Consider the following 13,686-nt stretch of genomic DNA (forward strand, 5'->3'; position numbering starts at 1 on the left):
CTAGACACACTTGGACAGCAAGAACGCAAATCCACCCGCAAAGACGCCGACTTCACAATAGCAACACAACTGAAGAATTTGAAAATTGTGACTGTCGCGTTGATTGGCCGAAGGGTTGACCCTATAATTGTGTGAGGAGATATTCTATTGGCTTTTTTTTAAGAATTTGCATGGACACGGACAAAAAGAGCTGTGAACTACCGCTAGCTAGTACCAGCCATTCCTATTGTTACAATCACGTCAAGGAGGTTGTTTGAGTTGCCTGATTACCCGTATTTCACAGTAAAACAATACCTGCCTAGAAAGATGTGAAACATGCCGCTGCGATTATCAACAGCTTGAAACATCGGCAGAAATTTAACATTCAACGTTCTCACTTATTTTGTACAATCAAGAACATAATCCGGGACAAAAATTTAGTACATCGAGTCAAGGCGGTTATATCTTGACATAGATCATTTCACGTATATTGTGCGTCGACAGTAGCCAAAGTTACAGACGGTAACCAAGAAAATGGACAGTATTTTGTCCCGTGTTCTCTCCATTCTTTTGACAAAAAGCTGACCATAAATTAGAACGCAGTCGTATGTTTTCCCTATGCCCAACGTCGTATCAGTTCAACTTCCTCGCACTGACCAAGGAGCTTAAAAAAAGATTTCCTTGCACTGACGCGACAGGCACTCTGTATTTGCAGGTATAAGAACATCGTACATCACTTGTTTACGAATTTCCAAATAACACTTCTTTTAAATAAAACTTTTAGTTTATTTTCCTAGCTCTTCATACCAAGGGGGCTGATCACGTAACTGATAATCGCGATACACGCAGAAGTATATTGCAGCAATTCAAATTTAAGTATATTGAAACAGAATCTCAGTGTGAGTGCAAAATAATTAAAGAAGAAAATGATTCAATGAACGCTGGGCGTTTGTGGCCTTTGTCTGTGCTAGACAATGCAATACACATCCGGCTAACGAACTGCTGTTTATGTAATGAAAATAACGAGTTTGTTTAAGCAAGGAAGTTGAAACATCCTTGGTTTAAGACATACTTTCCTATTTAGAAACCAAGATCTATCGCTAGCATATATTTTTTTCCGACATGTAGAAATAAATATGAATGGCCCGCTTGGGGCCCAGAGTTTAACTGCCTTCGGCGTTCAATACGTGCCGTTCAAACCGGTTCAAACCGTAGGATTTCCAAATAAGTTGGAAATATCAGGCCAAACAAATCACAGCTTCATTAATTATGATTGTTTTTTTTAGTATTTTGTAGGCCTTTCTAAAAATGGGGATGCCGTTTCTTTTTATAACTGTTGTATTTTGCTCCACTTTGTTCTTATCAGACGATGTCACGGGTAGACATACCAACCATTCAATACCCCCTACACTCCCCCTTATTTTGTGTTTAAAATGTAAACCTCATTGCTTATTAATTGTCCAAGCATAGCCTAGGCTGGGTTGCAGGGGTGGTAGTTGTCATAAACAGTAATAACCCGCGACCCAAGCTTAGCTTTGAGAATAGGCGCCGCCAAGCCATTGTCTGCCAATTTCCCCTACACGTCTGGTGTAAGGGTCCTAGAAATTCCTGTACAAGCGCGAGTCCAGGTATGTAAGAAAAAAACAAGGACATTACACGCCGAACCAGGAAAGTCATGTACACAGCCAGCACACAGAACATTTCACAGGTGTGTAAGTCTCTTGAAACACCTGGAAATTAGAGTTTTCGTGTAGTGTTACTGTCAGAGAGGTCCACAAAAGAATGACCTAGTGGCATCCCTGATCTATCATAATTTCATGCTTGTCAGAGGACCTGCACTGCAGTGTAAGAGCATTTAGTGCGTCCAATTTCTTGTTATTTTAAGAAAAGCGCATCCAAAAGACACCTGGACGCATGCTTGGCTAAAAGCCTGACATACATGCAAGTGCTAGATATGCCATCTATACGTGACCCCAGGAACCCGCGAGTCGGGGGGCATGCGGCGGAGCGTCAGCTGGACAGAAACATCCTCGCCTGATGACTACCAGTACCGAGAGTACGTGGACCCGCGGGAGAGGGAGAGGGAACTGCACGACAGCGAAAAACAGTAGGTCAAATCCTACATATTGGTCCAGCACACTCCAGTTATCATTTCAGGTTTAAATATGAAATATTTGACATGTCATGTAATTTTCCTTGATTGTTTTTTCAGGTTGGGAGATCATTTGATTTAGGTAGAATCATCATACAAAATGTATCAACCAAAATTTTCACCAGACCATTTGGCCCCGGGACATCTGCAATCATTTTAATAGCTGCATTTCGGACAGCTTCCTTGCAGCAGGGCCACCTAGCAGAAATTTCTAACATTGCAAGTTGATGAAGACATGTGACTACTGTTAATGCATTAAAGTTTGCGGGGATTTTATTTCGCGTTAGCAGGAAGGTGGAGTGTTCAAGGTGGTTTTAAGTTCGTGGTAGTGCCATACTTTGTAGTTACATACTGTAATGGAGAAAATGTTCGCAGTGGTTTTGATTTGCGGTAAAACTGCCTCGCGAAAACCGCGAACATTTGTGCATTTACAGTATTTGGTGAGAGACTTAGAAAAGATTAACTGTGTTAAAAGAACTTTACCGTTACAAATGCCTTTTGTTTTCCCCCCCACCCCAGGTTACTAGACCCCGGCTGTACCCTGCTGTATGATGAGTTTAAGAAAGCGTACGGAGAGATCCTGTATCGTTGGGGTCTGAAGGACAAGAGAGCCGATGTGCTGAAGTATATGTCCGTACCACCTGAAGCTCACAAAGGGATTGGTGAGTTTCACACCCGTTGTGAGATAATAGGTTAGAGAGTGGTCAGGTATACATGTAGGTAAGTCTACAGCAAATGTTACTGATGCAAGAAAGACACGGAGACGTCCATCTTATGGTAACCTACATATACTGTTATAGAAAGTGCAAAAATTATTTATATTAGAATCTATATCTGATTCAATGGTAAACATATTGTGTAGTTTTGGATGTCTATAGGCACATGAATTATTTTCATGTATGTACAGTCTAAGGATTTTTACATTTTGAGGTGTGCAACTGAAAGTCCCAACAACTGATTTTACTTCATGTAGAAAAGAACAGGAAAATATATGCCAAAAAGCAATCACTCAAGCAACTGGATATGGTTTTGGAAACTGGCATCCACCTGGTCCAGTTTTCGTCAGTGTCACGTCAGTGTTGAAACATCTGACCGTTTCCAAAACCTTATCCAGTTGCTTGAGTAATTGCTTTTTGGCATATCTTATTACCTGGATGTCTAACCTTCATCGAGGAAAATATATGCTTACAAATGTATATTGATGAAATAATACCACCTGTTTTACCAAATCCCAAGACTGTGTTATTAGGAGAGTGATAATGCCTTCCCGTCTTGCTGCAGAGTTTGGAACCAAGTGTGTTCACTGCCACAAGGATGTGCGAGGTCCTCAGTGTGCCTCCTGCCGTGGCTATGGCTTCCAATGTGCAATATGTCACATCGCTGTCAAAGGTATGTAGCACATGTAAGGGAAAGGCACAACCCGCTGTACGTTTTTTTGGGGGGAGGCCACGTACGACACATTTACCTGAAAACGTGGGAGCAGGGAGGGAGTAAGTCTCAAACGCATGTCACTTGCACGCTTGCGCAAGGTATAGGTATGTGGTCTGTGGGCCACACCTGGTCGTGAGCTGGTTGCGTGCATTATTCATTGTGCAAGTGGTAAGTGAGTTGTACTTACAACGTACAGTCTCTGCAGTGGCCTCATTGCCGAATGTAATCCATTGGATTCCTCACAATTTTGTACGGAGGCGGTACTTACCATTTACGGATCCCAAAGATTGCCCACATTTTTGCATGTAGACACGTACAGCAGGCAGTTGCATGTACAGCAGGTTGTACCCTTAGCTAAAAGGAAGTATCTAATTTTGGACTTATATTCTAGTAGATTCTACAACATGCTATTGTGCATCCGAATTCATAGGACTGCTCTCTCTGTCATATTGTAGGGTCATCGAACTTCTGCCTGGCGTGCGGACATGGCGGACACTCACGCCACATGCAGGAGTGGTTCCAGAACTACGACATCTGTCCCACGGGATGCGGCTGCAACTGTCCCGAGGAGAACCAGGTGTTGGAGAGCTTGTGATGTCGTACTGAGCCATGGTCTTGCATAGGATAACCTGAGTACTGTACCAAGGCTTCTGTATGGGATATCCTCAGAACACAGGCCACAGAACATGTGCTTAGAAGAACCAGACATGTAACTGGGGTATCTGCAATATCAAGGCCAGCATATTAGATTTCCCCAGGAACCATGCTTGTACATGCGATACTCACAAAACCTTGGCCTGTGCATGGGATGCTCACAGAGCTCAGATGTAAATGTGGGTTATTCCAGAACCCAGGCATGTATGTGGGATATTCCCAGAACCCAGGCTTGAACATGGGATATTCCTAGAACCCAGGCTTGAACATGGGATATTCCCAGAACCCAGGCTTGAACATGGGATATTCCCACATCCCAGGCTTGAACATGGGATATTCCCAGAACCCAGGCTTGAACATGAGATATTCCCAGAACCCAGGTTTCAACATGGGATATTCCCAGAACCCAGGCTTGTGCATGGGATATTCCCACAACCCAGGCTTGTCAGCACCCATGTGTGTACAAGTGCAATCCATAGATCCAAGCCTCTACAAGGAACGTTGCCAAAACCCAGGCTGTACATGGGATGTTCCCAGACCCCAGCCTTAGGATAAAGCAGGATTGAACAAGGGGTACCACCAGAACCCAGTCTCCAAAGCCATACAATAGCACATGTAAGATAGGAAGAACTTACATGTATATATAACTTATCAAGTTAATTAAGATTAATTGTCAATATATGTCAATGATAATAGAAAATGGGTCAATGATTAAGAGCATCACAATGGTCTTGGATATATTTTGTATGCATATCTATTTGTTGCTGCATAGAATAGAATCACACTTGCTGCTGAAGATACTACTGACTGTTACACATAAGAATAAAGCAAAACAAAAATATCTCTTGCTGTCAGTATTATATCATTTCTGACATTCTTTGAGTCAAAGAAAGTAAAATTTATTATTGTCATTAATTATTACTGTATTTGATGCAATGTGTATTTTAATTCAGTTGACTGCACCTAATATCCCAACCTTCATATGCAGAATAGGTTTTAAAGCATCCAGTTTGCTTACTGCCTTTCTCATTTTTATTTTTGTGAAAAAACAAAACTATAGATATTTGCAGACAATGTTCATTTTACTACTACTTAAACATTTTTGCATTCTGTACATTAGGATTTACTTTAAATGTTTCCATACTGAGTTTTCCTCTGAATCCCTTACATGTATCATTGCATTGGTCTACATGGCCCTAAACAAGAACTTGGATCACAAAATGCCATCAAGACCCCCAAAGGCCCACTCTGTTACATACATCTATTGGGCACACACGCTGTCCCCAGGACCCCTCCATCTGTCCTGGGATGGAAATTTTCTTGTTGGAATAGTTAAAAAAGACATCCCATCTGTCAAAAAAATGTGACCTTAATGACATGAAATTGATGAAAATGTATTTTTGAAACCTTAAGATGACAGGTTTTACAGCGAAATTTAACAAAATGGACTCCCAGACGATGAATGGGACAGAAAAAATCAAAGCTGGAGACAGCCCTGGCACATAACAAAGTGTTTTTTTTTTTTCATTTTTGATGGATAGAAGAGGTCTTGGTGAATTTCACATATTCGGTAGGAGACATACTCTGCCACTAATCCCTGTTTGCAGGCCCGACTGTTTGCCAGTATTGTTGCATCATCATTAATTATGTATGGTCGCTGGGAGCAACAGGTTGCTTTTCCACATGGCATGCTGGTTCCCCCACCAAGGACATCCCTGTATAATGGCCTTGCCCCAACCCAACAATTGAATGACTTTAACACAAAAGATGCATTTTTTTTGGTTCCATCTATTAGGTTACATTTTATGCCGTAACCTCGTTGGTTGCTGTGTTTGGTTGTTGCAGTGTCCTATCTATCAGGTGCTGCTAGTCATACTCCCGAAGGTTGGATGGGGAGACCTTTTTGTAACTGATATTGTAGGTATTGACAAGTGCAGAATTGGCTATCTACCAATAGTCACGTGAGAAGTCCTTCTACTTCTCAAACTCTTCCTCACATGCAACGCGGGAAGCGTTACTATGGATACCAGTCGCTGTTTGGTCCGTCGAATGCAAGACATCGCCGTGGTAGATTATTGTAGATGTGGGAAAATGCTTCTGTGCATTTTAGTACCTGCACAATAATATATTCCCTCCTATGAGCATCTAAAATCATTTTTAAAAGTTCATCATATTATCATCAAGGAGGTTATAGCAATTATACATTTAAAAGTGTAACTGGATGTACATTAAAGTTTGCCAATGTCTTACATTACAATCAAATCAATAGAACATTCTTTTTACATGAGTGAATCGAAGTTACACTGGCGTCTTTTTCAACCCTGTAGTACACATCATTAAGCATTCGAAGTGCACGAATGTTGAATTTGCGTGCGTGTGTCACTCCTGTAATGTCCCTATGGACCATGTAACCGCTCTACGGCGTGACACATAGGGCTGCCAGCACGCAGCGGAGGCTGTTTACAATACAGCAGGCATCGTATCTGGTCACAAACAAGATCAGTAGCTTCTTCTGTATCTTCACCAACATTTTACTGTCCGCCCTAGCCCTGCTACAAAGGAGCACGAAGAGGATTTACAGACTAATGATGTACAATCAAAAATCGAATCTACCTAATATTTATTGCATTAGGCATAATGCCATGCCTTTGTGTGTTGCTACGAGTGCTATCGTCTGTGTGCATCTCATCACAATAAGTCTTGCAGGGCGAAGTAAGATTAGCCGTCGCAAAGGACAAGCACACAAATTAAATATCAATAATTGATGTGTTTTCTCCGGTATATTTCCTGCACTACAGATCGGATAGGGCGATGCATGGGTGACTTGGCAGACTCTTGCCGTTATGTTGTGTAATTATCATTGACAGTCGTTTTCAGTCGGGTATAAGGTGCAGTTCTTTTTATGGTGTACGCCTTCAGCCAGCATAAAACAGCTAGCTGAGTACAACACATCCGCGACTGTTCCAAGAGTGCTCTCCAGTTTGCTGTCGTGAACCTGCCTTTAACGACAAATGTTGACAGTTTTTGGAGATGTCCGTGTGGATGTGATGAGTCGGGGTTGTTTTATCCTCATCTGACGCACCCAGAGATCAGAGTGTTCTGCTTCATCTCATACTGTTACCTCACCTGTACAAGGTAGGGAGGAATCTTTAGCCTGTGTGCCATCCTATGTAGCAGTGAACCAGTGATGGAGCGAGTCTAGTAGTACCAGCAAGCTAGATACGGTTGCACCCACTGGCTAGGAATTTTCTTTGAGTGTATGTATCACACATATGGCATGCTATCCCCCTCCATTCTTTAAACTACTCTTAGCTTTTGTGTAAATGTTAATGTATACTCATAATGATCTATATACGTATGCGTGTAACGTGTCTATCTGGAAGTTGGATGCACGGCGCTATACAATATGTTGGCAAATGATATATAGAAAGCGTGAGTCTCCCATACATGGTCCAGAGTCTCGCAAACTAAATTCAAAGACACAAAAACCGCAGAAATGTGTCTGGCTTGTGTCAGGGAGGGCCGTTGAAAGCAGGGGAGTAAATTGCCCGAAGCCCCGAGACCAATAGTCAGAGATATTTATGGTGTTCCCTTTGTTTTAGAACAAAGCTCAAATTTTATAACTATTGATTCTACCAACACGGATGACTTTTCATTTGAAAATTCAACCCTTCTTATTTTTCACCAAAGTCCGCTATGATTACCGCATAGAAAATTGGTAGAGATTGTCAAACTCAGGAATAGCGATTTTCCAGAGGAGTTGGCCACCATTTAGGACTTAGTGGCAAATCATTCTCCATAGTTTTTTTTACATCATCATATTCATTTTTTAAAAACAAAAACAACAACAAAGGATAGTATTGCAGCTAAGGATAACTAACTAAAAACATGTAAAACCATTGAATCAAAGCAAAAAAACAGAAACAGTTGTTAACCATAAGCCCCATTGCCTGTATTCATTAAACAATACTATTACTATACTATAAAAAGTATGGTGCTATTTAGCAGAAAATAAGTTATTTAGATTTCCTCACTTCCCCCTGTGTTTATGTAGTTTGCCTTGTCTAATTGCAATATTTTGTTCTTATTTATAAAAGTAGGAAACAAAAGATACAAAAGCTGACAAATTCAAGTCTGACAAAACACAGACTATTTACGCTTTTTCTCTATAGTTTGTCTATTCCCACTGGAATTCTCCACAGTTTGCCGATTCGTACTGGAGACGAAACACTGTCAGGTGCACTGACACGGAATGATTGTTCGGAGGTAGTGCCTTAATCATAATGAGGTTGATGACCGCTGTTCCATCTTGTTTTACCAGTTTGCTGTCGACCGCCAAAACAGTGTGTGGGACCTTGGTAAGACTCAGTCCCTTTCAATGATATCGAGTTTGTTCCGTCCCGTAACATGTCGGTTTCTCCTGTGATAGAATCTGCAGGGAGGCGGGAACCCAGGTTTTCCTTCGGTGGACAGGCACACCTGTACGGTACTGCAGCAGACGTCGTGACTATTGAAAGGTTCACACGCAGTTCTAGTCGTCACACCTTCATGCCAGACCAATTAATGAGTCGTGTACGCGGCGTTAACAGGTCGGTTTCAGGTGAGTTCCCTTTTATTTCTATCATTAAACCAGTTTGTATACATAATCACGACATAGAACATACAGACAGCATAGAAAACAAGCTTACAAAAGAGTAGCGCCAATCTCATTAGCACCAAGCATTACTGTTGAATACAGACCTTCTTGTACCCCGGGGCTAAAACAGCCATGGCGGTGAGGTCAAATCACCCCGTTTGCTACAGGTGTGAGGGAATATGGCATTTAGTTTATACTAACGGTAGATGCGTACCTTCACTTAACAGTCTCTTTAGTAAATGAGTGAGTTATCTAACGGATGACTAACGCCACACTGCCCCTGTCCTGAGATTGTACAGTGCGCAGTTACATAGCATACGAATATCAAGTGCGGCCAAACCAACCGTCGACAATTAAAGATCTATCACAGCCTTTCCCGTCAAAAGATAGCTGAATTTTCCACGACACATTTAGGACTGCCCCTTCAATTTCTGATCGTAAACCTGTCGCACTCCCTCCGAAATTTAGTCATTTCAGCTTCGGTTCTCTTCTTTATTCTCATTTCACGGCTTCACATGGGCACCTGCAGCTTGAATTATAGTTTTTACTCGGGGTCTTGTTTCAAGTCCAGCCTGCAGCTGCGGGTGTCCACACGAAACGGTTACACATTACCTGTTACACTGCCCTACCTATACTTACCAGCGCTCAGTCCTCTTCGGCAAGCTTTCTGGGATACTTGGACATTTAACTGATTTCAACACTCTTTTTAATAATGCTAAGCAAATGTTAATTTTATGTGGTAACCCCTCTGTTCCTTAAAAGTCAATTGTAACATCATGTCCGCCACACAGGATTATATCACATCTACAAATCGTTTTTAAGTTCAGGTACCATTCTCAGATTTATTTCTCTACCGGTAGGGGATTGACTCACACACATGTAGTATATACCTATTTAATTATTTACGTATTATAGTCCTGTCTGATATATTATTTTCAATATTTGTATAAGTGGCGGCGCTAAAATAAGTTGAGTACAACTTGAGTACGCCGTCACTTCATCTTCGTACCTTTAAATTTATTTGTGTTATTTCATGTATTTTTCAATTTAAAAAATGACGCGACACAAACAACGACTTTAGAGAAGCTCGGCCTTTCGCTTGCACGGAATAATCTGATCTCCAAGCAGATAGGGGGAAGCACTTCAACTTAACGATGTACCATCCTGACATTTGCACAAAGGTCAGCAATTTCAACAAACCAATTGATCTCCCAGCAATCGGGTTTTCCGACGGCTAAAACCAGACATAAGTCTGTGATAAGGCCTTATGATCTTCCTCTGACATCTGCTGTGAGACGGATTCACATTTCCTGTCAGGGTAAAACTCGAGGTGGGGTTAAAGGCAACCAAAGCAATAATAGCCCGAGTCAAGGTTGTAGAACTGCAATTATCAAAGTCAGTTTTGGGGTGCTTTTCTACGTAATAAGATGAAGCAACTATATTCCATTCCATAGCAAACATTAAGGAGTAAATATTCGATACTACAGTGGCATGAGAACGCTGTGAAATCTAATTTTTTTGTGGGTTACAATATTTAGGGAATCTTAGCGTGGCTTGTTTCTGCGCCGTTTTTAACACCTCAAAGTATGAAATAATGATGGAAATGAGGGAATAGATAGTGCAGTAGATAACAATTTTCATACAGATTGCCTTATCCAAAATATTTCTACTTTTAACGCTCTAATATTGCTCAGGTTGCCTGTAATAAAACACTACCGTCGATTAGCATGGGAGCCATCCTCTGAGCGTCCTAGTACGTGTAGAATAACTATGATGGTACTCAGGCAAGCCGTAGATGATAGGTCAAGTCGTTTTATAAAAGCACTTGTCTATATCATGTGTGACATAATGCAGTTTTTCCCCAGATTGCAGGATAACCCTGTTAGGCTAACGTCACATTTCCAAACCGGGGCCCGGTCGGACTGTTCGTGTAAATGAAAAATAAAAATGTCTATACACAAATAATGCCCATGACTATTCTCTTTACGTCTTGAGTAGTTTGGTGTCTTTTACATCATACTTTTCGTTCCCGAAAGCTGCCCGACCGGGCCCCGGGTTGGTCCTAAGCCGACCAGAGAGGCCGACTGAGAACTAATCAGAAGTCACGGAAATTACACAGCCGCCCTCTGTTTTGTAAACAGGTCGTCTACCTTGTTATTTAATCTGAGCGTAGACTAGTGTCTTCTATAGCCACAGGCAACATTCAGCAGGCCATGACTTGTTGATCTTCACATGAGTGTAACTAGAAAGGCACGGTCGACAACTTCGTCGTCCGAAAGTTACCGCTGTGTCATACGAAGGCCTTCAACACAAGTCCTTGGTCATACAATAATCAGTTGCTGTTAGTGTAGATCCTTATTATCAGTTACATAACGTTAACGAGCCGGGGGCTGTTACAAAGACTGGCGTCGCCCCGTGTCAAGGACAGATAAGAAGGCGACGGCCTCAAACGTACGTATTCCAACAATGTACAAAAACAAAACAAAACATTGAGTACCTTAAGTCATAATACATTTATTGAGATAACGAGAGAACGGACTTATCTCCAAGCAGATGTTGAAGACTTAGGTCTATAGACCAAGTATACATCGCATAACTGTTAAAGCGCCACATAGCGTACTACAGAACTTTTCCACTTTCGTTCGCAAGTTAAAGAAATGGCTGCGTTGGAAAGTGATAGGGGTTTCCTTAATTGTAAGCATATGTTGCGATTAAAAAAACGGAACGTCTTCTTATATATATTAGCTGACATCTATTTGTAACACCCGGCCTCTTTTTACTCATAGAAACTTAGAGATTTGTGGATATGAGGTGCTATTCATTCCTTTCTCTATCACGGACATTCCATCTCCTTGCAGTCAAGATTCTTTGTGTACATTCCACCCGCACCAATGTGTACCTAAAATCCTCGCAAAATACGTGCCCTTGGTACATATGTAATTGAGCGTTCCGGGCGTCTATATACTATAGTTACGGCCCACCTGCCGTGACGGGAACGTCAGACGTCGTCACTCAGCCGTGAACGGACAGAAACGGTACCGGTACAGGGAGGGGCGTTACGTCATATGTCACGTGATCACACTGTACTGAAAGGTGTTTCCGTGAGGACAAACTGTCTGTGGTTTGCTGAGGTCGCCTGTTCGCCCAGGTCACGCCAACAGAAGTCACGGAGAATTAATCCGAATCACAGACTAGAGTGTTCTCAACTTCTGCCTTTGACAGAAAGGACAGCTCAGTCCCCTGACCATTCAGTCATTCTGACGGAAACTAGCTAGCACGCACTGTGACTTCCGTGCGCACCGCCATACACGACCACTCAGGTGATACCTTCAGGTGAGTATACATGTAGCTTAGTATGGACATGGATGATGTACCAAAGTGGGTCCTCTTGGCGCGGTCAATCGCTTGTAATGGTTGTGGCAAAACGTACCAAAATCTCTTCAAGTTGTATTGGGATGTACCTGTTGCTAGTGGGTTGGAGGTGGTGGTCTCCATTGCTACTATCCAATTGTTTGATTTTATTTTGTACATTGTAAATATATGCCGTCGTAAGCTTGTCGCACGTCCAGAAATGTGCGTAAGTTGGGCTTTAGTTTACGTCCACTGCGGCAATAGGTAGCGACAGTCCCGTCATGTTGTTTGATCTGCGCGGTACGCCGATGTGACACCTGCCATGGCAGGGGGTGGGTATGTTTGATCCACCGGGTCCGACCGTAACATTCCCGCCGTGGCTTTGTCAGGGACCCCGAGGGTATGACATTTGTGAAATATTTTCACGAATGAACAGACACTGTTCTATCTGACACTGTTCTATCTGTCTTCTACTAAACTTTGCCACTAAGTACGGACACCACTACTGTCTTCGCGGTCCGCATGGGGAGCTCCGGTGGAGTATCAATTAGGGACTATGCTTTTCTTGGCGGTCTTATCACATTCGCAAACGTGAAAACGCCAATAACGCATTACTTCGAATTCAACCGCCAACCAATTATGCTACTGGCACCTTGAATCGGAGTCGCCAGATTGTGATTTATGTAAAGTTAGAACGGCCGAAATATGATGAGGCCTTACGGAAACTGAAACCATACAGAACCCTACATACGGGTAGGGCAGTTGTGATAGACTGTAATGTCATACCAGTCCATTGTCGTTTCCTGTTTTCATCTCGGGGAGGAATAATCTGCCTCGGTGAATTCGAAGTAAACCAGATACGGGGTGGCTGTGGGTGTTTACGCACTACATAATCCGTGGATCCATGCTGGTGTCTTAGGCAATGCGTATCGGTGAGTCACCTAACCGTACTGGATCAAACACTGGCAGAAGTAAGAAAACACATTATACAAACAGGTGTTTCAAATGCAAACTTCACGATCTTCCGACCCAACATCTCATTGGACAGTGACGAAAAGCCAAGGTCATCAAAAGGTGCGAATTTCTTCCAACGGTTTTCTGGATCTAATAGTTACCAGTAGGTGTATTTTACATCTAGTGTTTACAGCTGCAGTTCCTGTCTTCATACTGACTTAGTTTGAACTAGAGTGTAATATTAGCTGTTCCAGCAAATACGAGAACAGGTTTGCGCGTGAGTAACTCATGTTAGGGAATTAACATAAAAATTAAAATCGACGTTCAAAAACACTTCTAAAGACCTGCCAAAGAAAAGACTCTTGCACTATCATGTTAGGTTGTTAGGGTTTGACGTTTGGCAAAATTATTCCATCATTGTTCTTATATATCTACCTATGGTAAACAGTGAGATCCAAAACTACACCTTCTTGTAACCTCACCATTGCATTTTTATTTCCTATTGTTACACCTGCACCTGGCACATATC

The 13,686-nt window shown here is 42.1% G+C and overlaps 1 protein-coding gene across 3 annotated transcripts in view; it reads left to right on the plus strand.

The window, feature by feature from the left end:
• LOC118417274 (GATOR complex protein WDR59-like) overlaps positions 1-5,192 on the plus strand; it is a 21,827-nt gene extending 16,635 nt beyond the window's left edge. For all 3 annotated transcript variants that reach the window (XM_035822777.1, XM_035822778.1, XM_035822779.1), the window contains 4 exons: positions 1,957-2,086; positions 2,651-2,793; positions 3,413-3,520; positions 4,018-5,192. In XM_035822777.1, the coding sequence (XP_035678670.1) occupies positions 1,957-2,086; positions 2,651-2,793; positions 3,413-3,520; positions 4,018-4,157 (521 nt within the window). In that variant the 3' untranslated portion in view covers positions 4,158-5,192. The remainder of the gene's footprint in view (positions 1-1,956; positions 2,087-2,650; positions 2,794-3,412; positions 3,521-4,017) is intronic.
• Positions 5,193-13,686: the final 8,494 nt, after the last annotated feature.

Source organism: Branchiostoma floridae, chromosome 6, assembly GCF_000003815.2.
Source record: "Branchiostoma floridae strain S238N-H82 chromosome 6, Bfl_VNyyK, whole genome shotgun sequence".
Taxonomy (NCBI): domain Eukaryota; kingdom Metazoa; phylum Chordata; class Leptocardii; order Amphioxiformes; family Branchiostomatidae; genus Branchiostoma; species Branchiostoma floridae.